We start from the raw sequence: 27397 nt of genomic DNA, 5'->3' as shown, positions 1-27397 counted from the left end.
TACGACATTATGTCCGCTGACTTGCCCTGCCATCCCTGTCTACGCCTTCTTTGTTAAGTGTGGTGACCTCCTCTTTCCATCTGGCAGCAAGGTATCGCGTAGGGCACTGACTGCCTCCAACAGAACCCGCAGGCACTCATCAGAAAAGCAAACTGCTCCGGGCATTTTCACCCCGCCTGGCATGGACTCCGGGTGTCGATGACATATTTCAGGCACTAACCGCACAAAATCTGAAACCATTAGTCAGAAAATTCACATCAGCTCCCTGAGGCTGCTGAACACTGATTGTCGGCCTTCAGAGAGCTCTGTTTAAACTCCACGCTCACACTCTTATTCCGCCTGGCGCCTGTCCTCTTGCCGGCCCTGCCGGCAGCGTTGAGCCACTATCCGCACGCCTTTCATACTGACCAGCAGTTAATTGGCCAGCCAGCGTGAAATTCATGTCAGAAGCTGATCATGGGTAGGAGTGGATTTCACATCAGCTTTTAATCCTGTCCATCACAGTCTCCTGCCAGGCCTAAAATTCAGGCCAATGGTTCATAGACATTTATGGAAAAAAAAATTGAGCTGAAGAACCTGTATATTGTTCTATTTTTCCCTACCATTTGACGTCATGCCACCATGACTGAGGGCACCCCATGTACCACCTCCTTAAGGTTACTGAAGTATTAGCAATCACAACACAATTATTGCAAGTTTATTCAGTGATAATCTGCATCTGAATTCTCGGAAGTAACGCAGTCAGCATCGATTAAGTAGGGGATGTTACAGAGAGGATAATGAATATCAGTGAGTGATTATAAGGCAGTAATCATATCAAGAGGTTTGGATGGTATAATGCAAAAAGATGAAAGAAGCAGTTTTAAACCATCTTTTGAAATGAAGATCCAATTCATGGTACTCTTATTGTGTGGTTTTGATATGTGTATGTGTGCACATTCCCCAAGCGTGAAATCCTGGATCAGCGATATGGCAGGGTTCATTAAATTGGAGAGGGTGAAATTCGCCTTGAGAGGGTCGGTACAAGGGTTCTTTAGGCGGTGGCAACCGTTCTTAGACTTTCTGGCAGAACGATAGACATTGGTCAATGGCAGCAGCAGCTCGGGGTGGGGGGGGGCTTACTTTATTTTTGTTTATGTTATTTACACTGGAGGGTCTGAGGGGGTGTATACACCTGTTGTGTTAAGTCGGGGTGTTAATGTTAATTTATTATTTATGTACAAGGGAGGAGGGGTTTGGTGGGTTGCTTTTTTAGATTGTGTTTTGTACTTAACCCTGTTGGGTTCTTTTTTCTTTCTCATTTTGTTATTGATATTTTATGAAAACCTTTAATAAAAATGTTTTTTTTTAAAATGTGTGCACATTCGAAGTTGTGGGTGGAGGGAGGTGGTGTTCAGCATGGAGTTGATTTCTGTGCTTAAATTGGCTGATCCTGTGGATAGCTGGTGTCTATGTCCATATACCTGCTGACAAATGGTGCTGATCTGGCAGCACCTGGGGAAAGAACAACAGAGTTATCGTTTCAGCTCAAGGACCTTTCTTCAGAACTGCCAGTCCTTTTCTGAGTACGTGTTTCTTTGGCACAGGCCTTTGGTAAATTCTGCCTTTGTTCCACTTGTATACTCTTCGGCCACTTCCATCCTAATCTCTGGATTTCCCTCCTTAAAACTCTCCATTTCCATCTCTTCCTTTGTAGGCTGTCACAGAACACACCTGCACCTGAGATTTTGGCCACCCTCGTAATCATGCTATTCCTGTTTAGCGTTTGTTTTCCTCATGCCAACCTGCGAAACACTTTAAGATCCTTGTCTGTTAACGGTGCCTTGCAAGTATAAGTTACTGTTGTATGTGTGGTGTTGGGTGTTCTGACACACAGATGAGCCAACACGGTTGCATATGGTACAACGCTACTTTATTTAAACTTACTATTTGCAGTTTGGTCTTTGCACTCTGCACGTGGGGGGGTTCCCTGCTTGTGATGTTTTAACAGCTCTTTCTTGTTCCCTTCTCCCCAGACCTACTGACCACCAGGTGTCGTGCTCGTGCTTTTTATGTCGTTGGTGTTCTTGTCTGTGATTGGTTGTGGTGTTGTGTACTCTGATTTGCCTGTTAGTGTGTCCATCATGATGTGTGTGTTTGAATATCATGACATCCCCCCTTTTTACAAAGATATGTGCCTACGTGGTAATAAATATGATCGTGTCGTGAGTGCATCTAAGAGTGTGTGTGTGTCGTGTGCAGCATGTGCATATGACGGAACTATGTACATGGGGCGATGTCGGGTGCGTCACATGAACCAAGTTGTACCATAACATAACATAAATGCGAACGAGAGAAGAAGAAAAAAAACTTGAACAGTTGTCCAGTCAGACGACATCTGGAACGATAAACAACAACAGGTTATCATGTAAAATTGTGCAACTTGTTAAACATATGAACGGTATTATAAGTCCAGTCTAATGGGCTTGCGACGAGTTCGGGTTGACCGTCAGGGTGGCACACCACTCATCGGCTGGATTGATGGCATTGACCTTGTTGACATCAATGACGGAAACTCGGAAGGCATCCTGGTCATCTGCATCACTTAACTGGAAGTCTTGATGCGTGGGCTGGACGGTCCTGACTCGTCTGCGAGGTTGTCGAGGATGTGCCGGATCCATGGGTTGAGCCGAACGACAGTGGGCTGCGTGGTGGCCCATCGTGCCACATCTGTGGCACTGTCGGTTTTTTGCAGGACATTGCCCTTTTAAATGTAGAGCTCCACAATTGCCGCACGTCATGACGTCACGGCGTTCGTTGCGCCACTGCGCATGCGCAGTGCGATCTTGCGGTGGGCGCGCCTGCGCAGTGCGTCCCTCGTTGTGGCCGTTATTTTTGGCGCGCACCTGCGCGGGAGACCGCGAAAAGCGCGGGAAGCGGCCGCTGTCGTCCGGGCCGTGGGTCGGGAAGTAATCGACGGCCTGGATGCGTTCGACGTCGTGGGCGGCCTGGCTTGCCGATTCGACGGCTGGGGACCCCCTCCGTGCCAACTCGGACGCCTGAAATCGGGCAAAACGGCAGGTAGCATTTTCGTGGAGGACACAGGCTTCCACAGCAGACGCTAAGGTGAGGCTTTTCATTTTAAGAAGCTGCTGGCGTAGGCCACTAGAGGCAACGCCAAAAACAATCTGGTCCCTGATCATGGACTCTGTGGTGGTGCCGTAACCGCAGGACTGCGCTAGAATCCGGAGGTGCGTCAAAAAGGGTTGAAAAAGCTCCTCCTTACCTTGCAGGCGTTGCTGAAAGAGGTATCTTTCAAAACTTTCATTTATTTCAACTTGAAAGTGCTGGTCCAGTTTGAGGATGACCGTGTCATATTTGGCTTGGTTTTCGCCTTCTTCGAATACCAGTGAGTTGAAGACGTCGGTGGCGTGCGGACCTGCGTAGAAGAGGAGCATTGCAATCTTCGTGTCATCCGAGACATTCTGTTTTTCGGTGGCACGGATGTACAGGTCAAATCGCTGCCTGTAGAGCTTCCAGTTGGTACCTAGGTTCCCCGCGACTTGCATCGGCTGCGGTTTGCCGGTGTGGTCCATGTCCAGAATGGCAGGTTGGTAGGCAGGTATCGATCCACTCCTGTACCATGTGGTGTTGGGTGTTCTGACACACAGATGAGCCAACACGGTTGCATATGGTACAACGCTACTTTATTTAAACTTACTATTTACAGTTTGGTCTTTGCACTCTGCACGTGGGGGGTTCCCTGCTTGTGATGTTTTAACAGCTCTTTCTTATTCCCTTCTCCCCAGACCTACTGACCACCAGGTGTCGTGCTCGTGCTTTTTATGTGGTTGGTGTTCTTGTCTGTGATTGGTTGTGGTGTTGTGTACTCTGATTTGCCTGTTAGTGTGTCCATCATGATGTGTGTGTTTGAATATCATGACAGTATGTTCTCACAATAAATTCTCAGGCCAACACCTTTGAGCTTCCCTGTAAGTGTGGGATATCATATGGAACATTTCATGTTTTAAACAGAAGATTGCAAAAGCCTTGACTCTCATGCCCATTAGTCCATCTTTGGCCTTCTGCAATGCTCCAGTGAAGCCGGCGCAAGCTTTTGGGGCTTGACATGGAGTGTGGCAACTTTATATTTTGACCGTTCTCCTCCATCTCAAGCCCCACTTTTTTTTTCCTCTTCTTTTAATATTCCATGCATGTATTACCTTAATGCAATTACCCGTTCCCCCTCACACCAGGCCATCTGTCTTTTGTTCTTAAAGTTGCTACTTTTTTGTTGCCGTTTCTACATTCTCCCTCCTTTCCGTTCTGACTAAGTCTGTGGGTGTGAAGCGCTAACTCTGTTTCTCCCCTGATAGATGCTGGCAGACATGCTGAGTTTTTCCAGAGTCCTCTCTCTGTTCCTATGGCTAAAGCATGGTTAATTATCATTTTTACAATTGACTTTTTGTAATAAGGCCACAGAGACGGAAGTCCCTTCACCAGAATCCCTTTTATTAACAAAACCAACAGCAGTTCGACCATGTGCATTCAGCTTGCTGTCTACATTGGGAATGCAGAGGATCTGACACTCCCTGTTACATACAAAGAAGAGGCTCCCGGATTGGGTCACTAATCAGGGAACTCGTATTCCAATTGGCCAATCTCAAAGGCTTGGTCTAAGTCATTAAACTTTTGACCATTGGAAACAACGAGTGTAATCTAACGGAAATGTTTCTAATTTGCGGTGGGTTTTGCTTGGAGTTTCCCGCCGGCTCTGTTGGCGAGTTCCCCACTGCTATTCAATAACACAGTCACTTTTATGGGCCCTGGGGAGTTTACCCGGTCAAGCCCACACTTAGAATTATTTTCATCACTGGAGAGTTGAACTCGCTAGTCAGACAGGCTCCTCAGAGATCTGGCCCCATTTTGTGGATCCCTCCACGCCTCCTACCTATCGGCAATATCACCCCCACACACATGGGCATTACGCCCTCCTCCCAAAGTGATGACATCCTGCTATGAGGTAGCTGAGGGCGCCCCTTTTCTGGCCTCCCCACTCCCCCTTTTGGGCTCTCCCTTCCAGGACCCCCAACCTTCAAGAGGCCCCTTCATACCTGCCCTGCATCCCTTCCAAACCCTTCATACCCCCTCCACCCTCCTTTTATGGGCATGGTTCCCCCAGGCCCTGATCCTTGGCAGTGCCACCCGGGCAGTGACAAGGTGCCAGCCTAGCAGTGCCAAGGTGCCCATGTTCAGGGGGAGGACTGGGGAGCTGAACTCGCTGGTCAGACCGGCTCCTCAGAGATCTGGCCACCATTTTGTGGATCCGTGCCCTGTCCCTGATCACCCAGGGGCCTCCAAGGCCCTGAAGACCGTTCCGGGTGCCATTTGTGTGGACCAGTACTGAACGGCGCCTGGCCAGGGATTCCCTGGTTAAATGCCGGGAGCTCGGTAGATCTAAGATGGCACACCTAAGTGAGTTTAAAACCGACTTGGGTGGGCAAGGCTTTGTCACGCTCATTGTGGGCAGGACCCTGATCGCGATGCCTCGCAAGCCGTACTGGTTGCTTGGAAGCTTCTCCCAGCATCTACCTATCATGTCGCGCTCCCATTCGGGCGCGACGCAGCCGGTAGATCGCGTCCAACATATTTATGTAGTCATTTCTATTAAGTTATTAATGAGAAGAGGTTGAAATGTTTTCATGAGCTGAATTCTTACTGGGGTTCAAGGGATTAAGAACTGCGGTTAAATCTTCCGATTAGCATCGGAACCACTGTATCTGACACTGACCTGTCAGAAAACTGCGCACTTACCTGGTTACATTTAAAAGCACCCGACTTCTAATGCAGCAGCCAGAAAAACTCGCTTAGTGCAGGAATCCATGCAGAGACCAGCAAAGAGAATGAGCGCAGAAGATGCACCATTTTTATGGCACTAGTTGCCATATGTTAAGTTTAATTGTTCAGTGGCGCTGTTAGTGAATGGATTTGTGGATAAACCCCATAGTAAACAACATCTCCCTCCACCCACAACTATACATGTGTACACACATATTCAAAGCTCATATTAGAAACAATAAAAGTTCTATGGAATGGATCTTCATTGCAACACATGGTTTTAAATTGCTTAGTAGGTAAGGTATCAGACAAGTAAGGTGGTAGGTAGGTGAGGTGGCAGGTGGGTACGATGGCAGGTGGGTTGGGGAACTAGGCGGGTCTGGTGTGACAAATACAGGATTTTAGATATATTGGATTATAAACATTTGAAAATTTAAATGTTAAAAGCCTGGGTTAGAGTTTGTTTGACTCTCCTGTTTTTAAAAGAATCTTGGGCGGGATTCTCCGATCCTGGGTCTAAGTGTTGATGCCATTGTAAATGCCGGAGCGTTTTACGACGGTGTCGTATGGCCCCTAGGAGCAGCGATCCTGCACCGCACAGGGGGCCAGCACGGCACTGAGAGCCTCATGGGAGCACCAGCTGCCGATATGGGCACCAGCACGGCCGTCGCGAGTTCGCGCATGCGCGCCACGGCCAGTGCGAGTTCGCGCATGCGCGTGGGTTGCCTTCTCCGCGCCGGCCCCCGGGCAACATGGTGGAGCCCTACAGGGGCCCAGCACGGAGGAACATAGGTACCTTCCTCCGGATTAAGCCCGCCCGCAGATCGGTAGGCCGCGATCACGGGCCTGGCCACCGTGGAGCCCCCCCACCCCGGAGTTGGATCCCCCCTCCCCCACACCAGGACGCCCTCGCAGCATGAACGCTGAGGTCCCACCGAGTAGGACCACACGCGAACGGGCATTCGGCCCGTCGGAATATAATGGGGTTAGTGGGGTAATTGGGTGTCAGGCTGAGTAATTAGATGGTCAGTTTTGTGGTTACTCGTTAGACTAAGATTTTTCTGTCAACATTTCCTAGGTATCCAGGTAGGTATGCCGCTACCGCAAAGTACGGTGGATGCTGGGACAGTGAGTAAATTTAAGGAGGAGTTAGACAGATTTTTAATTAGCAAAAGGTTGAAGGGTTACGAAGAACGGGCAGTACGTGGAGTTGAGGCTGTGATGAGATCAGCCATGATTGTATTGAACGGTGGAGCAGGCTCGAGAGGCAAAATTGACTGCTGCTGCTCCTAGTTCTTATGGTCTAAGAAATGACTATTCTATCTGATTCCACCTTCCAGCTCTTGGTCTATAGCCCTGTAGATAACAGCACCTCAAGCACAAATTTGGTGTTCTTGATTCATAAGGGGATTTCTTTTTTTTTAAAATATATTTTATTCAAATTTTTTGGCCAAACAAAACAATACAAAGGTTTTCCTTTTTACAACAGTAAAACAGGATAAATAACCGTGGCCGTTTTTAACAAATAAATAAATAATATATAAACTAAATGGCAACTGCCATATCAAAAATAATAACTCTCCAAAAATAAAATCAAACAATCCAATATACATAGCCTGATACATATATCTATACAAAAACACCCCTGAGGACCCGCCCGGGCCCCCCCCCCCTCCCCCCTGGGTTGCTGCTGTTACCTTCCCATTTCCTTTATCGTTCTGCAAGGTAGTCAATGAACGGTTGCCACCGCCTGGTGAACCCTTGAGCCAAACCCCTTAGTGCAAACTTTATCCGTTCTAGTTTTATAAACCCTGCGATGTCATTTATCCAGGTCTCCACGCCCGGGGGGTTGGCTTCCTTCCACATAAGCAATATCCTTCGCCGGGCTACTAGGGACGCAAAGGCCAAGACATCAGCCTCTTTCGCCTCCTGCACTCCCGGCTCTTCTGCAACCCCGAATATAGCCAACCCCCAGCTTGGCTCGACCCACACCCCCACCACCTTCAAAAGCACCTTTGCCACCCCCACCCAGAACCCCTGTAGTGCCGGACATGACCAAAACATGTGGGTGTGGTTTGCTGGGCTTCTCGAGCATCTCCCACACCTATCCTCTACCCTGAAAAATTTACTGAGCCGTGCTCAGGTCATATGCGCCCTGTGTAAAACCTTGAATTGTATCAGGCTTAGCCTGGCGCACGAGGATGACGAGTTTACCCTACGTAAGGCATCAGTCCACAGCCCCTCCTCAATCTCTTCCCCCAGCTCTTCTTCCCATTTCCCCTTCAGCTCATCCACCATGATCGCCCCCTCGTCCCTCATTTCCCTGTATATATCCGACACCCTACCATCCCCCACCCATGTCCCTGAGATCACTCTATCTTGAATCTCCTGCATCGGGAGCTGCGGGAATTCCCTCAACTGCTGCCTCGCAAAAGCCCTCAGTTGCATGTATCGAAATTCATTCCCTTGGGGCAACCCATATTTTTCCGTCAGCACTCCCAGACTCGCAAACGTCCCGTCTACGAACAGATCTCTCAGTTGCACAACCCCAGCTCTCCGCCATGCTCCAAATCCCCCATCCATTCTCCCCGGGACAAACCTATGGTTATTTCTTATCGGGGTCCACCCACTTACACACCATTGAGATATTGGCGGCCCAGTAGTATTCATTTAGGTTCGGTAGTGCCAGCCCCCCCCCATCCCTGCTACGCTGCAAAAACCCCCTCCTCACTCTCGGGGTCTTCCCGGCCCACACAAAACTCATGACACTTTTCTCAATTCTCTTCAAAAAAAACTTTGTGACCATCACCGGAAGGCACTGAAACACAAAGAGGAATCTCGGGAGGACCACCATTTTGACCGCCTGCACCCTACCCACCAGTGACAGGGGCACCATGTCCCGTCTCTTAAAATCCTCCTCCATCTGTTCCACCAATCTTGTTAAATTAAGCCGGTGTAAGGTTCCCCAACTCCTGGCTATCAGAATCCCTAAGTACCGGAAATCTCTTGTTACCTTCCTCAGCGGTAAGTCATCTATTCCCCTGCTCTGCTCCCCCGGATGCACCACAAACAACTCACTCTTACCCATATTCAATTTGTACCCCGAAAATTCCCCAAACTCCCTGAGTGTCTGCATTATCTCAGGCATCCCCTCCACTGGGTCCGCAACATACAGCAATAAGTCATCTGCATACAAGGATACCCGGTGTTCTTCTCCTCCCCTGAGCACTCCCCTCCACTTCCTGGAGCCCCTCAGTGCTATGGCCAGGGGCTCAATCGCCAATGCAAACAGTAACGGAGACAGGGGACACCCCTGCCTCGCCCCCCCTATGAAGATGGAAGTAATCAGACCTCTGTCTGTTCGTGACCACGCTCGCCACCGGGGCCCTATACAGCAGCTGTACCCATCCAATATACCCTTCTCCAAAACCAAATCTCCTCAGCACCTCCCACAGATAATCCCACTCCACTCTGTCGAATGCTTTCTCGGCGTCCATCGCCACCACTATCTCCGCCTCCCCCTCTGGTGGGGGCATCATCATTACCCCTAGCAACCTCCGTATATTCGTGTTCAGCTGTCTCCCCTTAACGAACCCAGTTTGATCCTCGTGGGCCACCCCCGGGACACAGTCCTCTATCCTCGTCGCCATCACCTTGGCCAGGAGCTTAGCATCTACATTTAAAAGGGAAATGGGCCTGTAGGACCCACACTGCAGCGGGTCTTTTTCCTTCTTCAAAAGGAGCGATATCGTTGCCTCCGACATAGTCGGGGGCAACTGCCCCCTTTCCCTAGCTTCATTAAAGGTTCTTGTCAAAAGCGGGGCCAGTAAGTCCATATACTTCCTATAAGATTCCACCGGGAATCCGTCCGGTCCCGGGGCCTTCCCCGCCTGCATGCTCCCAATCCCTTTTACCACCTCCTCCATCTCAATCTGTGCTCCCAGTCCCGCCCTCTCCTGCTCCTCCACCTTAGGGAATTCCAGCTGATCCAAGAAACACATCATTCCCTCCTTCCCTTCCAGGGGCTGAGCCTTATATAACCTTTCATAAAATGCCTTGAACACTCCGTTCACTCTCTCCGCTCCCCGTTCCATCTCTCCCTCCTCATCTCTCACCCCACCTATCTCCCTCGCTGCTCCCCTCTTCCCCAATTGGTGGGCCAGTAGCCGACTCGCCTTCTCTCCATACTCATACTGTACACCCTGTGCCCTCCTCCACTGTGTCTCTGCCTTACCCGTGGTCAGCAGGTCAAATTCCACACGTAGCCTTTGTCTTTCCCTGTACAGTCCCTCCTCCGGTGCCTCCGCATATTGCCTGTCCACCCTCAAAAGTTCTTTCAGCAATCGCTCCCTTTCTTTACCCTCATGCTTCCCTTTATGTGCCCTTATGGATATCAGTTCCCCTCTAACCACCGCCTTCAATGCCTCCCAGACCACTCCCACCTGAACCTCTCCATTGTCATTAAGCTCCAAGTACCCTTCGATGCACCCCCTCACCCTTAAACATACCCCCTCATCCGCCAATAAGCCCATATCCATTCTCCAGAGTGGGTGCTGTTCTTTTTCCTCTCCTACCTCCAGGTCTACCCAATGTGGAGCGTGGTCCGAAACAGCTATGGCCGTATATTCCGTCCCTGTCACCTTCGGAATCAGTGCCCTTCCCAAGACAAAAAAGTCTATCCGTGAGTATACTTTGTGGACATGGGAGAAAAATGAGAACTCCTTACTCCTAGGCCTACTAAATCTCCAGGGGTCTACCCCTCCCATCTGCCCCATGAAGTCCTTGCACCCTGGCCGCTGCCGGCCTCCTCCCGGTCCTGGACCTCAATCGGTCCAGCCCTGGATCAAGCACCGTATTGAAGTCTCCCCCCATTACCAACTTTCCCGCCTCCAGGTCCGGGATACGTCCCAACATACGCCTCATAAAATTTGCATCATCCCAGTTCGGGGCATATACGTTCACCAGAACCACCGCCTCCCCTTGCAATCTGCCACTCACCATCACATATCTACCCCCACTATCCGCCACTATGGTCTTTGCCTCGAACAGTACCCGTTTCCCCACTAAGATAGCCACCCCCCTGTTCTTCGCATCCAAACCCGAATGAAACACCTGCCCCACCCATCCTTTACGTCGTCTGACCTGGTCTATCAGTTTCAGATGCGTCTCCTGCAACATAACCACATCTGCCTTTAATTTCTTTAGGTGTGCGAGTACCCGTGCCCTTTTAATCGGCCTGTTAAGCCCTCTCACGTCCCACGTGATCAGCCGGGTTGGGGGGCTCTTTACCCCCCTCCCTTGTCGACTAGCCATCCCCTTTTTTAACCCAGCTCCTCATCCGGTTCCCACGTACCCGTGTATCCCCCCGACGGCGCCCTCCCGCCTCGACCACCCCATCCCATAACAGCTCCCCCTTCTCCTTAGCAGCAGCAACCCAGTTAACCCCCCCTCCCCCCCTCCGCTAGATCCCTTTCTAGCGTAGTTGCACCCCCCATGTTGCTCCCAGAAATCAGCGAACTCTGGCTGACCTCGGCTTCCCCCCTTGTCCTCGGCCCCCACTGTGCGAGGCCCCCCTCCTTCCTGCGTCCCTGTTCCCGCCATAATTACCATAGCGCGGGAACAAAGCCTACGTTTCCCACTCAACTCCGCCCCTAATGACCGGCGCCCACAGTTCCTCATACTCCCCCCCCCCCCCCCCCCCAACATGGGGAAGAGAGAAAAGTTACAGGATCGCAAGATTAACAAATTGAAAAATCATCCCCCCCCCCTTTTTCCTCGTCCCACATAATCACCCCACCACTTTGTCCCAACATTCCAAACTGGATCTTTTTGTGAAGCACCGCCTTAGCCCGATTAAAACTTGCCCTCCTTCTCGCCACCTCCTCACTCCAATCCTGGTATACGCGGATCACCGCGTTCTCCCACCTACAGCTCCGAGTTTTCTTCGCCCATCTGAGGACCGTCTCTCTGTCATTATAGCGGAGAAACCTCACCACTATAGCTCAAGGTATTTCTCCAGCCCTTGGTCTTCGCGCCAAAACTCGATAAGCTCCCTCCACCTCCAAAGGGCCCGTCGGGGCCTCTGATCCCATTAGCGAGTGAAGCATCGTGCTCACATATGTCCCGACGTCCGCCCCTTCTGCGCCTTCGGGAAGACCCAGAACCCTTAAATTCTTCCTCCTCGAATTATTCTCCAGTACTTCCAGCCTTTCCACACACCTTTTGTGCTGTGCCTCGTGCGTCTCTGTCTTCACCACCAGGCCCTGTATTTCGTCTTCATTTTCAGCAGCCTTTGCCTTCACGACCCGAAGCTCCTGCTCTTGGGTCTTCTGCTCCTCCTTTAGCCCTTCAATCGCCTGTAATATCGGGGCCAACAGCTCCTTCTTCAACTCCTTTTTCAGCTCTTCCACACAGTGCCGCAGGAACTCTTGTTGGTCCGGGCCCCATAACAAACGGCCACCTTCCGACGCCATCTTGCTTTGAGCTTGTTTCCTTGCCGCTGCTCCAGAGGATCCTCCGCAATCCGGCCGCTATCCTCGCCCTTATCCATGCGTGTCCGGGGGGATTCCCTTCTGGTTTACCGCACAGTGTTTGTGGCCGTTTAAATTGCCGTTGGGGCTCCTATTAAGAGCCCAAAAGTCCGTTCCACCGGGAGCTGCCGAAACGTGCGACTTAGCTGGTCATCGCCGCACCCGGAAGTCGACATAAGGGGATTTCTTGATTAATAAGGTGACCAGTGGTTATGGGGAGAAGGCAGGAGAATGGGGATGAGGAATGTATCATCCATGATCAAATGGCAGAGCAAACTTGATGGGCCAAATGGCCTAATTCTGCTGCTTAATCTTATGGTCTTATGGGACTGTTCAAGTCTCCGGCTCTAACTCAGAGTCGGACACTTTTGTGGAGGGTTTTGAGACTTGGGGAATTTCCCATCGGAAGTTCAAACTTCCTGTGCAGTTCCCACGGAGGTCAGTGCGTCAGGACGTCTGCAGGGTTTCAACGTGCATCTTAGGTCCCATGTCTAGTCTCTAATGACCCGGAGACCAAAAGATCTGATGCAATGTTTGAAACCACGTGCATTCCAGTAGCACCGACAACCAAACATCATGGGCGCAATTCTCCCATCGGGAGACTAAGTCCCAGCGCCGGAGTGAAAACCGGAGTGTTTCACTCTGGCGTCGGAGGCCGTTCCCAGCCCCCTATTCTACCGCCCCCGGGGGCTAGGAGCGGCGCCGCGCCACTTACGCGCGCCGGGCCTTGGCGCCGCGTAAAAGCGGCGCTGCGTAAATGACACGACCGGTGTCGCGTAAATGACGTCACCTGCGCATGCGCGGTTGCCGTCCACCCCACGGCCGCCCCGCAAGAAGATGGCGGATCGATCTTGCGGGGCAGTGGAGGAAAGGAGGTCCTCCTTCAGAGATGCCGGCCCGCCGATCGGTGGGCACCGATTGCGGACCAGACCCCTTTTGAGCCCCCCCCCCCCGGTGCAGGAACCCTCCTCGCCCCCCCCACAGGCCGCCCCCCCCCCCCCCCCCCCCCCCCCCCCCCCCCCAGCGTTCCCACGCTGTTCCTGCCGGCAGCAACCAGGTGTGGATAGCGCCAGTGGGAACCTGTCGTGTTGGGCAGGCCGCTCAGCCCATCTGGGCTGGAGAATCGCCGCTCGCCCATTAACAACGGCAAGCGGCGATTCTCCCAGCGGCCAGCCGTGATCCGCGCCGCGCCGGTTTGGGGGTTGGGAGAATCGCATGCGGGCGTTGGGGCGGCGTGGCGGGACTCGCGCAGCGCACGGGCGATTCCCCCACCCGGCGTGGGGGAGGGAGAATTCCGCCCACTGATTGTAAAAGCAGATGCAATAACAACATCGGTATTTACCAATGTAACATTTTGACTTCAGTGACTATAGTTGAGTTCTATATAAATGTTCCAAAGTAAATAGAACATTTCCTTGTTCAGCATTTATTGCACAGGTTATTTTGTGGAAATCTTTGATCACTCTCATGCCAGTTCAGAATATATGAAAACAGCTGTTGATGATTGTTTAAAATCAACTGCTGGTGTATGTGGTTGAAACACAAATCAGTAAAATGAAGTTGCTATGTTTGAATCCTATTGTTGAAACGTATCAGATAACAGTAAGTAACAGTCCCTCGGGTAAGCAAAACCCTACTGGCTCTATTTCTGCCAGAATCATGTCAAAACAGCACATTGCCTTCCTTAATGTAAAATAATTTAAATGTTCCTGTATTCTACAGTGCTGACAACAGCTAGAATTTGAATATGTATCCAGCATGCAGTACAATTATATTACTCCTTTGAAATATAGTTAGAACTCAAGCTTTCTAGTTATAAAATAGTGAACTGTAAATTGCAATATGGATTTTAGAATTATGAGATTTTAGCAAATGCTCGTCAGAGAAGGAAAATTAAAGGGCTGGATTCTCCGATTGCTGTCGCTGAAATCGCATTCGCCAATCGGCCGGAGAATCCCCATTTACGCAGGAATCGGGGCCGGAGCCGTTTTTTCGATGCTCCGCCCCATCAAAAGCGGCGTAGTCTGGGAGTATGCTGCACACTGTATGGCCGGCCTCAGGACCTGAGGCCCTCCCCCGATACTCCGCCCCCAATGGGCAGAGTCCCCGATGACGTGAGACACGTGTGCTCACACCGTTCGGGGACCTCGCCTGTGGATTAAGTCCAGCTCCGCCACAGTCGGGGGCGAGCCGTTCCGCTGGCAGGGGGGATTCAGAGGGGGCTGGGGAGACTGGTGGGGGATGGCCCGGGGTGGCGAGGCTGGTTACAGGGGGCCAGTTTTTGGCAGAACAGGTCCGTGTGAGGCCGGCGCCATGTTGCACACCGCGACCGCTGCCGTGCGCATGCGCGGCCACAGACCCGCCCATTCTCCGGCCGTATTTGCAGGTAAAGCCGGGGGCTTTACGCTGCGCAGCTGCTAGCCCCCACCGGGCAGGATTTGTACGGAGGAGGCGGGAACTTTCTGGCGTACGACCAGGCGGATCCTGCGAACATAGCCGCAGAATCAGAGAATCCAGCCATAGAGACATCTGGCATGAAAAGAGCTGGGAACTAATTTTTATGTGAATATATATCCCATGATCCCACAATTCACTGTTGCCTTTCTGTCATGTGGCAATGACAGTGTATCAGTCTTCAGTCCTGCGGCCATACAGAAAGCTGAAAGAAGTACACTCGATGAAGCCCTCGCATTTTCTGAGTCTGAAGTATGATTAATTCTAACTTATGGGAACCAGAACACATAAGACGTAACAGTGGGGTTGACTGTGAGTAAAAACCCAAACTCTTAAACCAAATTTAGTGTTAAATTTCACTGAAAAATTACCCCCAAATTAGTGGCAGAGGGAGAAAACTAAGCGAATCATGTGAAAATGAAATGTCTGCCGCAGCAATAAACACACAGCTCCATCCCATGATGAATCAGGGGGCTGATGATGTCATAGAGGCAGTAGCGAAGTTTCAATAAAAATAGGGACTGACATTTCGTAGTTTTCTAAATGGCACCAGTGAAGAGCAAAGGCTGAGCTACTTCCTTTTGTGGGCGGGAGATAAGGGCTACATTTGTTTAATAAAAGCAAATTGCTGCGGATGCTGGTATCTGAAACCAAAAGAGAAATTGCTGAAAAATCTCGGCATGTCTGGCAGCATCTGTTGGGAGAGAAAAGAGCTAACATTTCGAGCCCAGGTGACCCTTTGTCAAAGCATTTGTTTAATAGCTGGAAGCTGAGTTAAGATGACAGCAGAAACCCAGACACAATTTCTGAAAAATTCAGCACATGATCTCCAACCAAGGTCAAATCAGGTGAGCCTGTTGACAATTCCATAACAAGATTGATAAACGCAGCCAGAAAATGTAAATTTAAGGACACGTGAGAAGGTATTAGATCAATTCATTTGGGGTTCTGTACACCCTGAAGTACAAAAAAGAATTGATCGGAAAGCATAAGCTCACAATATCGCAGGCTCTCAACGCTGCCAGAGCACGTGAGGAGAGAGATGAAGATGCTGCCCTCCTTTCGTAGTCACAATTGAGTCCGGAAAGGAAAGTCAAATGAATGGTTTATTACAAATGTAAAATGTATACAAGTAACATTCCAGTCCCAGTCTGCACCTTGTCTTCTACCTGGGCCAGCTTTTAAGGTCCTGAGTTACCTATCCCGCTGATGGGCCTCCACCACTAAGCGGGGGGATCTGGTTCTCCATGAGGCTTGTGGGGAGATTAATCGGGTCGTTCCGTGGGTGCCTTGAGGGTTAAAACACCACCCAAATGGGTAGTTTTCATTTAAGTCACGAGAAAGATAGCAGGGTTGATGCAGTGAAACAGCAACTAAAGAATGCACACCAGATAGAAACATGTGCAAGAGCTGCGGACGGCGACAATGTGAGTTCACAGGCAAAGGAAATGTTCTGCATTGGATCAAACTGCAGAGCTTATGGCCAGCACAATCACTGGGGAAAATTGTGCAGAAGAAAAAGAGAAGGTGGTAAATGAGTGCCCGGTGACAGAGCAGAGGGTTAATGTGAAGTAAAAGAAACCAACGCACCTGTCCATACCCTGGAAGATGATGATGAGTTTGAGGACTCAGTAGGCATAGGATCAATACAACTGCATGAAATAGGGGATGCAGCAGTTCCACAACCAATCAGATCAGGAAGTGGGTGAGAAACACAGTCTGATAACACGACACAGAGTAGCATCGTTCCACTCAGACTATGCTAGAAGATCATTCGTGAAACTTTGAAAGAAAACGGGCACTCAAAGAAAAGGCTCTCTGAAACCAAAGGACGTAATGCGAATGGCATACAGTGGAATTGAGATTTGACAGTTTAGAGCAATCCTAATCAGAAGGACTCACAAGGATAAGATGTTGACTATATACAACATACAGTCCCAGAAACAGATTTCCCTGCTATCCTGACCTTAAGCAGTTCCAAAGAGTTTCAGCTTCTAACAGTAACGCAAGAGATGAAGGAGGCAACACTGAGGTTGAAGGTAGCAGACCCATTGAAAAGCACCCTCCAAACAGAAGCGAAGAAGATCCAGGGCGGTATTCTCCAATCCCGCGGCAGAGTGTTCACGCCGTCGTAAACGCCGTCGCGTTTTACGACGGTGTGGACGGACCGCTCCCATGCCTAATTCTGGCCCCTGTAGGGGGCTAGCATGGCGCTGGAGTGGTTCATGCCGCTCCAGTTGCAGATCCTGGCGCGAACTGCGCGCCGCGGGATCTGCGCATGCACAGTCGCGCCGGCGCCAACGAGGACATGCGCAGTGGTGCCGGCGCCAACACGCGCATGCACAGTGGCCTCCTTCAACATGCCGGCCCCGATGCAACATGGCGCAGGGCTACAGGGGCCGGTGCGTAGGAAAGGAGGCCCCCAGCCACAAAGGCCGGCCCGCCGATCGGTGGTTGCCGATCGTGGGCCAGGCCACATCGGAGATCCCCCCGGGGTCGGGCCGCCATCCGACCCTTACACGCCGAGGTCCCGCCGGCCCAGAGCAGGTTAGAACAGCGCCGGCGGGACTCTGCTCTTTTCCTATGGCCGCTTGGCCCATCGGGGCCAGAGAATCAGCGGGCCAGCCGCGTCGAGCGGCCCGCGACCAGCGCCGCACCAACCACCCCGGCGTAAATGGCGAATCGCGTGCCACCGTCGGGGCGGCGTGGACCGTTCGTGGGGATTCTCCGGCCCGCGCAGGGCTGGGAGAATCCCGCCCCAGGTTCAAATGTACCCCGAGTGTTTTGAAGGGATGGTTGGCTGCTTTAAAGAATTTGAGTATCACATCATTATTTATCCAGCCATGAAACCAAAGATTCACCCCACACTTAAAATAAATGAAAAGGAAAGCTTGAAAAAGTGCTCCAAGAGAAGGAAGCAAAAAAAAGACTTGAGTCACAAGCCTCCAGATAGGTTAAATTCCACCATTGTGGGAGAGAAGCCAAATGAACAGCAAAAAATTTCGCTGGATCCCAAAGATCTCAATCAAGGAAGAAAGAGGAATCACTACTGTTGTGAATATCTCATTCATAATTCATGCATTTTACAAAATAACTTTTAGTTTCGAGAATTAAAGTTTTGATATAGAATATGTGGGTGTATCTGGTTGAGAAACTGGTAAGAATTCTGAAGTAAATGCAATTCAAACAAGCTTGGAGTTTATCACACCTAAAAGGTTAGGGCCATGTTGATTTAAGAGGTTAACATCAAGAAAGGTAAGATCATAAAATGGGCTTACTTCGATAAAAAGACTTTGAGACATGACTTCTGCAGTTATTCCAGCTAAAGGATAAAAGCAAATTACTGTGGATGTTGGATTCGGAAACGAAAACAGAAAATACTGGATAATCTCAGCAGGCCTGACAGCACCTGTGGAGAGAGAAGGGAGCTAATGTTTCGAGTCTGGACAACTTTTTGTCAAAATTGGAGAGAACTGGAAATAGGGTCAGATTTATACTGATGTGGTGGTTGTGGGACTGTGGGGCTGAATAGAGGGCCATCATTGGTGGCGATTGACAAAGATGTCATGGACAGAAAGACAAAAGGGATGTAAATGGTGGTGATTAAGGCTAAGAAGGGTGCTGATAGTGGCACATAAAGTGATTAGAATGTGTTAACGGCAGAACAAAGATGAGCAGTGTGTCAAAGGGCAACTTGGAACAGGGAAAGGAGGGGGGACAATGGTGAGGGAAAAACAGATCAATGGAAGAAATGAAAATGAATTGATAAAAATAAAAATGGGGTGAAAGTGGAAGAGAGAGTTCACAGTCTGAAGTTGTTGAACTCATTGTTAAGACTGGAAGGCTTGTAACTTGACTAACTGGAAGATGAGGTGCTGTTCCTCCAATTTGCGCTGGATTTCACTGGAACATTGCAGCAGGCCAAGGGCGGACATGTGGACGTGAGAGCAGGACGTTGAGTTGAAATGACAGCGACATGAAGGTCTGGGATCAAGCTAAACTCAGACACATGCATTCTGTAGGTGACAAAAGTGCAATTCTCCGGAATGATGTATACACCCGTCGGAGTCAAACCAATTCCAGAAAAAGTCACAAATGCCTTTTGAGATTAAAGCATCAAGAGACAAGAATGAGTTGAGAAGTTCCCTTAGCTTGATCCAATTCATGAATACTTCCATCTCTCACATGTCAGAACACACAGTAAGCCAACAAGAGCTGATGAAAGAATATGTTGGGTGGGACTCTTCGTTGCCTGGTGCCTGAATCGTAATATGTGATCGGGTGGAGAATGGATTCCGACGGTGGAATTGGGGCCACCGCCAGTTTGCGATTCTCTGCCACCTCCACATCAGTGTCATCATGACGCACGACGCGCACAGTCGCAAGGCTGTTGGCGCCTCAATGGCCGGCCTACCCGTGATGCTCCGCCCCCGATGGGGCAAGTTCCTGACGGTGTGGGACACATGTGGTCTGAGCCAGCATGCTGGCTGCGGACTGTGTCCAGCGCCGCCATACCCGGCCAGGATACGTGCCGCTAGCTCGGGGGGCATCTGTTGAGCTGGGGGGGACTGGTGGGGGTGGCCAGAGGGTGGGCTGTGGGGTCGCGGTTTGCGGGTTAGGTTAAGCGCACGTCCGACGCCATGTTGTATGGCGCGACCAGTACAGGTCGTCAGCCGCGCGCATGCGTGGCCAGGGACCAGGCTATTCTTTGCCCGTTTTTGGCGCGATCCACAGGCTTGTCACGCGGCACCGGTCCCAGCCCCTCGCTGGTACCAGAATCGGTGAGGGATTTGCACTGATTTTCCTAACCTGAACCTCCCGTGGAATCGCCATTTGAGCCGGCACTTAGCCACAGAAACGGAGAATTCCGCCCGTTGAGTATCAGTGATCAGGGGCGAAATTCTCCGGAAACGGCGCGATGTCCGCCGACTGGCGCCCAAAACGGCGCAAATCAGATGGGCATCGCGCCGACCCAAAGGTGCGGAATGCTCCGCAACTTGGGGGGCCGAGCCCCAACCTTGAGGGGCTAGGCCGGCGGCGGACGGATTTCCACCCCGCCAGCTGGCGGAAAAGGCCTTTGGTGCCCCGCCAGCTGGCGCGGAAATGACATCTCCGGGCGGCGCATGCGCGGGAGCGTCAGCGGCCGCTGACAGCTTCCCACACATGCGCATTGGAGGAATCTCTTCTGCCTCCGCCATGGTGGAGACCGTGGCGGAGGCGGATGGGAACGAGTGCCCCCACGGCACAGGCCCGCCCGCGGATCGGTGGGCCCCGATCGCAGGCCAGGCCACCGTGGGGCACCCCCCCGAGGCCAGATCGCCCCGCGCCCCCCCCAGGACCCCGGAGCCCGCCCGCGCCGCCTTGTCCCGCCGGTAAGGTAGGTGGTTTAATTTACGCCGGCGGGACAGGCATTTTAGCGGCGGGACTTCGGCCCATCCTGGCCGGAGAATCGAGCGGGGGGGTCCGCCAACCGGCGCGGCACGATTCCCGCCCCCGCCGAATCTCTGGTGCCGGAGACTTCGGCAACCGGCGGGGGCGGGATTCATGCCAGCCCCCGGCGATTCTCCAACCCGGCGGGGGGTCGGAGAATCTCGCCCCTGAAGTCACATGAGAGGAGTTTCAAAACACCCAAAGAAGTAGTATGCAAGGAACAAGTCTGTCATCCTACAACAGAAAGAACCCTGTCACTCTGCAGGTAGCTGCCTCTACTAAAGGACTGAGAGCAGCCCGATACAAGAGAGAAAACCAAAAGCATTTGCATCCAAAATTCTAACATTAGCTGCCACCATAGGAAGAGATCGTTTGGCAGTCATGTACGAATGTGAAAAATTCCATACATATCTCTCTGGGAGAAAGTTCATGCAGAGTGATCATCGTCGATTGAAGCACATCTACAAGAAGAATCTATGCAAAACTCCAGCAAAAATGCAGAGGTTACCCTTGCGGCTTCAGATTTACGATTTCATTCTGAAATACAAGCATGGAAAGGGAAATGACGCTAGCAGATGCCTCGGTTGATGCCACAGGAGAAACATGACGTAAAAATGTAGATGTAAAGATCCATCACCGAATGAATGTAACACCACCAAAACTGAGTCAAATCAGAGATGATACAAGATAAGGCAGAGTTACAGATACTGTTTCAAAAAGTGATCCAGGGATAGCCTGATAAGGTACAGCAAACATAGCCAGCAATCCAGCAGCACTGGTCCATCAGAGATAGCATTCTACTAGCTGGTTCCAGAAGAATCATACCCAAAATGATGCAGCAAGAGTTTCTCCAGAAGATAAATGAAGGCCACATCGAAGTGGGGAAGTGCAGCTGTATACTGAATTGGTTTCTTCTACGAAGACATTGAAAGAATGTTGTTGACATGCAATATATGCTTTACGTACAGACATATACAGCAGAAAGAGAAGATGATAGCTACTGAAGTACTCTATGAACCATCTACACTATGGAGCCGGTTTATTCACACACGCAATCAAGAATGGTATCTCATAGTAGCAGACAACTACTCAAAGTTCCCTTTTATTGGAAAGGTGAAAGAAGTGAGCGCTACAGCAATCATCTCAGCAGTATGAGTTCTGTTCACTGAGTGAAGGATTCTTGAAAAAATAATGTGACAATGGAACCCAATTCGTTTCTAGAGAATTTGAGAAATTGCCTGAACTTCATGGGTCAACATAATCATTGCAATACCCAAGGCGGCATGGGTTTATAGAAAGACATGTACAGACGGTCAAGAGAATCCTCGTGAAAAAACGGAGGCACAACATCCTAACACCTAAATGGTAACGTGAATAATAATCTTAGAAAATACAACAAGCTATAAAAGACTCTTACAGTGTTCATTTTATTCATAAAAGTTGATTTGTTAATTTTCTTTAGCTTAGAAAAAAAAGGTAATGAGCTAGATTCTTCCGCCCCGCCCGCCGCAAGAACGCCACGGGCGAGACGCAGGCAACGGAGAAGTCCATTGACCTCGGGCGGGATTTTACAGTCGCCGGGTAGGTGCGGCTGGAGAATCCTGCCCAATGATAGGAAAAGTTAAAATGATACAGGGGCACAATATTTTTTTTTAAAGAAAGAGGGAAGATCTATTATTATATTATTCATAAACAACCAGGAACTAATTTGTTACCACCGACCTCAGGTGACGATCCCCAAAAGGTTGATCTGGGGCGAGACCCCTGGACCTGTCACCGTCCAGCTGGAATACTCCCAAATTATACAAACCCGGATGAGGATGGATGACTGGCCTTGTGTCTTTACGCCCTGTGCTGGTAGCAACAAAGGTTAAATCTAACAAGGATACCTTTTCCAGAACCAATAGTTATGTTTAAAAAGGAGCCAATTTAACCAGGCTTCCTTGAGTTAAGATAGAGTAAGTTTATTAATTACTATAAAGGTAAGGAGAAAGATAAAACACATGCATCTACATTCATACGGGTTAGAAGTAAGAATTGAGTCCAATAGCAAATAAAAGGTTATATGGAACAGTCCTTGAGTTACGAGTAGATAATGACGCATTGCGGCCAATACAGGTTGATTCCAGTAGTTGATTCTTTTGTTCAGGTGTTTTGTAGTTCGGTAGAGAGATCACAGTTATTTTTGCAGCTGTGATCCTTCTGCTGCCTGGCTAACTTTCACAGTCAGAAAGAGAGCGTTAGATTTTCCGACAAAAGCTGGGGCCTTACCTCGGTTACCCCATCACCTTCAGTGTGGTAAACGTCCAGATGTTTTTCTCGCATTTCGCACACTGACAGACAGACACTGGGCAGCTCTGTCGGCTAGCTTTTAACCCCTGTCTTTGTGTATTCGAACTGGAGTTCACTGGTCGATCTAGGCAATTATACCCAGAGTCTTACGATGAGATAGCCATTATGTTCCTTTATCCTTACCAGAGAGAGTAATCAGTCTTGATTCTTTTAGAATTGCCTTATCTGGAACCACAGGGCCAGGGGTTCTATTATTCTTTCGAGAAACCCGCTGCAGTCATTCCTGTCAATGGCTAGATTCTCAGCCACCTTCGGGGTCTGTGTCCATTTTTCAAATATAAAACTCAGGCTTTTAAAAAGTCCAATATGTCCGTGTATAATTCCAGGGTTTTTTCACCATCATCACAACAATATCTAGTTATGTGCTGTGTAACAATGAATCAATCTATCAGTTCTTCAGCCACAAGAGGAGCTGAAAGAAATAAGCTGGATGAAGCTCCGGCATTTTGAGTCTGAAGTGTGATTGTTTATAAATCCTGGGAACTGGAAGACCATATAAAATAGGAACAGGAGTAGGCAGTTCGGTCCCTCGATCCTGCTCCGCCATTCAATAGGATCATGACTGATCCGACATTCCTCACATCCACTTTCCTGCCCTTTCCCCGTAACACCTACGTCAAGAGAATTTTCTGGCCGTGCGGTTCAATAATCTGAAACCACTCTTTTTAGAAACTATTTAGAAGTTACTCCATGTTTGCTTCTCTGTGAAATTGATAAACTCTGTAACTGGATTTATTTTTAAAAATTATACCTTAAAATTACTTTAAAATAAATTGCTTGGGATATAGCCAGGATACGTGATTGTTATGTTTAGTACTTTCTAGGGCATTTCTCTTCCCATAATAATACACCAGTACCTGCTTCATCGTTAGTATATAATTCAATTTATTTTCCAAAATAATCATATTAACTTCTATGGTCTTCGTTGTGCTGTCATTTATATAATACTTCGAAACACAGTATACCTGATTATATTACAGAGGAATTCTTGTTTTATTTTTTCTGTGTTTTACTAAGCGTTCTAACCAACTATTATAGTTTCACAGAGCACTGTGTTTCGATTATTAGATAATAAGTCGTTTGTGTGCTCCAAGATAAAAGTCATCAGAAACTAATGCAAAGAATTTCACTTTCAATAGAAACTCAGAAGTAATTATCTTTATATTTACAAGGTGGTTAGACGGCACGGTGACGTAGTGGTTAGTGCTTCATGGCGCAAAGGACCTGTGTTCAATCCCGGCCACGGGTCACTGTGTGGAGTTTGCACATTCTCCCCCTGTCTGCGTGAAATCTTACCCCCACAACCCGAAGATGTGCAGGGTAGGTGGACTGGCCACGCTAAATTGGCCCTTAATTATTAAAAAAAATATTTACAAGGTGGTTGCAGGAAAAGCCAAAAACATCTGTCTAACCTGACAAGGTCATGTTCGGAGAGGTGATGCTGGGCAAATTGACTGCCGGACCTGCAGCTGAGTGGGAAGACCAGCAGTAGGCAACCTTAACTGGTGACCCCTGAGAGTGTTCTCTGACAATTGGGAGTGGTGGAAGTTGATGAGTGGGGAGCGAAGGAGGAAGAGAGGACACCATGGTGGGGTAGTTTGGGGGTGAGGGTCAGTCAGTATGAGTAAATACTGTAGCGGGGGTAAGGGTAAGAGGATATGGCAGTACGGTCAGACAGGGCAATGCACCTAAACTGCACATCTTTGGATAATGGGAGGAAATCAAACCGGAGCACCCGGAAGAAACCTATGCAGATACGGGGAGAAAGTGCAAACTCCACACAGACAGTGACCCGAGGGCCGAATTGAACCTGGGACTCTGGAGCTGTGAATCAGCCATTCTAACCACTGTGCCACCCTGCCGCAAGTAGATCTAAATGCAGTTCTCGGTATTTTTGTGCCCATAATCTCACGTCTACTAAGAAGTGAACTGAAATTGCCCATGTTTGTTTCACTCAATACTGAATGGCGATCCGAAAGGAGGAAATTGTCCTCTCCTACATCTGGCTGGAACTGAGCCCAGTTCCCAGACATGAAAGATGATGTTCCAAAGCTCTGCCAGTCCTTCAAACCCCAGGAGACTTGTATATTGTGGTTTTGTGCATATCTGCAATCCCTTAGTATGTCACAGGATCCAAGAAGAGGGAGAAAATAGATTGGATTAATTTTGGTAACTACTAATGAGCAATTATGCGACAATGTGGTTTGTAAATATTTGAAAGCAGTGGACAGAAATAGTATTTTCTTTGCTTGCACAACGTTAGTGGTTCTCTCCTGGATAAGTTCAGTGATTCTGATCAATACTTTCTATTTTTTCTAGTCACAAGAGGCAGTCCATAGTGAAGGAGAAGATGGTGCTGGTTTTCCAGGGACCAGCTATATTTCTGTTACAGATTTACCAAAGGTAAATACCAGGCTCACGTATGTACTTTCAATCACGTAAATCTAAATTGCCCATTTAAAGGAAATTATGAAACTTTAATTGATATAATTTCTGTTGAAACAGTACATTACTGATTGAAAAGAATATTCCTTATTCCTGCTCTGTGGAAATGCTTTGGCATCTTTGAATTCTGTGCTGTTGGAAGAATCCAGAACGATAACTTATCAACTCCTGACCGCACTGTAAGCAATCGGTGAAATTGTGCAGAATGCAGCCTAACTCGATACTTGGAATACTTTCCAAATGTGCATGTCTGTTTTAATTGCTGTTACTTATTGCACTACGGGGAAGTAAATGTTGATACCATATTATGCACACAAGGCAGTGTATCATCAAACCTCTCAGTTAGCAGAATAAGAGACCACTGTCTACATTTAGAAAATAGGTTTCATACCATAAGTTAAATTTTGACTTGGTCACATCTCTGGATTCAAATACAGATCTGCGTCTACTAAGTGAAACAGCTTAACATTTCAAGTATAAAAATATTTCTCTCATGGGAGAATTGAAATATATGTAACAGTATACTGCACATGTGGGGATTACCATTACGTCATGTCAATGTTATTTCATGCACAGGAGATGTGGAGGTGCTTCCACCTGAGTTAATAAGCTGAATGGAACTAGCTCCCCATGAGCTACCGGTAGTTGAAAATAAATTCAAACAGCTGCAACAGCTTTCAGTAGCGGTGAGTGCCAGTGGTAACCATAGCAACCATCATCTGCTAACTGCTGCTGAGCTTTCTGCGGCACCAGACAAACAAAGCTTGCTCGTGTGGAATACAGATTCACGGCTGCTCGAGCACCCTCCCTGTTAAATGGCAATCATACCTAACACAACCTCATCGGATGTTTGTTTCAACCACACAAAGAACATCCAGCCAATGATTAGAAACGGAAATTAGATTCATATGAAGATATACTGACATTAAAAGTGTTCATTATAATATTTACTTCATTCTGGAAAAAAAAGCCCTGGGTATTTTACTTTAGACCATTGATGATCAGTTATATTCATTTGTGGAATAAATATCGGGCGGAATTCGCTGAAAATGGGGCTGCATCCCCACGCCCGTGAGAAAACGGGCACGAATCACTCTGGACTTTTTTCTCGGAAGTCCACAGTGATTCTCCGTTTTGAAGGGGGCTTGCAGAGCCCCGGAGTAGTCCACGCAGCCCTGGCTGCGCAACATGGCGGACCCACACAGCAAGCCGGCCCCAACAATATAGGCCCCCCCAGATCCCGCCCGCCCGCCAATCGGTATCCCCCGATCGCGGGCCTGGCTGTCCTGGAGGCCCTCCCCGGTGACGGATCCCCCCCCCCCACACACTCACCAGGGCGCACGCACGACTGGCGACGATTCTCCGGACCCAATCGCGGGTCTGAAGCCCCATTCTCGGCGCAGAGGCTCGCAGAATCCAGCCCATCATTTCAACATTTTCCCAAACATAATTATCTTTCTCTCCAATCTACATAGGAACAGGAGTAGGCCATTCAGCCCCTCGAGCCTATCCTGCCATTCAATGAGATCATGGCTGATCTGTGACCTAACTCCATATACCTGCCTTGGGCCCATATCCCTTTTTGCTTAACAAAAATCTGTCTCAGATTTAAAATTAACAACTTATCTAGCTTCAACTGCTGTTTATGGGAAAGAGTTCCAAACCTCTACCACCCTTTGACGAAAGAGGTTCCTCTTAACATCTCTCCTGAACAGTATAGCCCTAGACTATGCCCCCTGGTATTTGAATCTCCAATCAGTGGAAATAGTTTATTGTTAACTACCATGTCTTTCCCTAATTTTCTGACGAATGTAAAGCCCAACAATTAAATACATTGGGCTGGATTCTCCTTTTCTGCGACTAAGTGCCGGCTCAAATGGAGAAACCGCAGGAGGTTTATGTGAAAAAAATTGTCGAAAACTCCTCACCGATTCCGGTACCGGTGAGGGGCTAGCACCTGTACCAACTGAAACACCAGCCTCCCGCGCCAGACAGAGAATGGCTGGGTCCCGGGCTGTGCATGCGCATGGCTGACGACCTCAAGCGGTCGCGCTGTACAACATGGCACCCACTGTGTGCTGACCTAACTCGCCATCCGTGACCCCACAGCCCATCCCCTGGCCACCCCCCCACCAGCCCCCCCAGCACTCGCAGAATTCCCCCGGCCAGCGGCACTGATCCCGGCCGAGTGTGGCGGCGTTGGACACAGTCCGCAGCCACCATACCGGGTTCAGGATTTGTGTGACCACACGTGTCCCGCGCCGTCGAGAAGTCGGCCCATCGGGGGTGGAGCATCGGGGGTGGGCCGGCCGTTGAGGCGCCAATGGCATTGCAACTGCGCACGTCACAATGACGCCATTTCGGAAGAG

At 49.4% G+C, this 27397-nt stretch overlaps 1 protein-coding gene across 3 annotated transcripts in view; it reads left to right on the top strand.

Annotated features, from left to right (window-relative positions):
* The window catches only part of kiaa0586 (KIAA0586 ortholog), a 934633-nt gene that overhangs the window by 672746 nt on the left and 234490 nt on the right, over positions 1-27397 (top strand). For all 3 annotated transcript variants that reach the window (XM_072489245.1, XM_072489251.1, XM_072489243.1), the window contains one exon: positions 24903-24986. In XM_072489245.1, coding sequence (XP_072345346.1) covers positions 24903-24986 — 84 coding nt within the window. The remainder of the gene's footprint in view (positions 1-24902; positions 24987-27397) is intronic.

Source organism: Scyliorhinus torazame, chromosome 2 (assembly GCF_047496885.1).
Source record: "Scyliorhinus torazame isolate Kashiwa2021f chromosome 2, sScyTor2.1, whole genome shotgun sequence".
In the NCBI taxonomy this organism is placed as follows: Eukaryota; Metazoa; Chordata; class Chondrichthyes; order Carcharhiniformes; family Scyliorhinidae; genus Scyliorhinus; species Scyliorhinus torazame.
The sequence above is the reverse complement of the archived record's forward strand: the minus strand, read 5'-3'. Positions and strand labels throughout refer to the sequence as shown.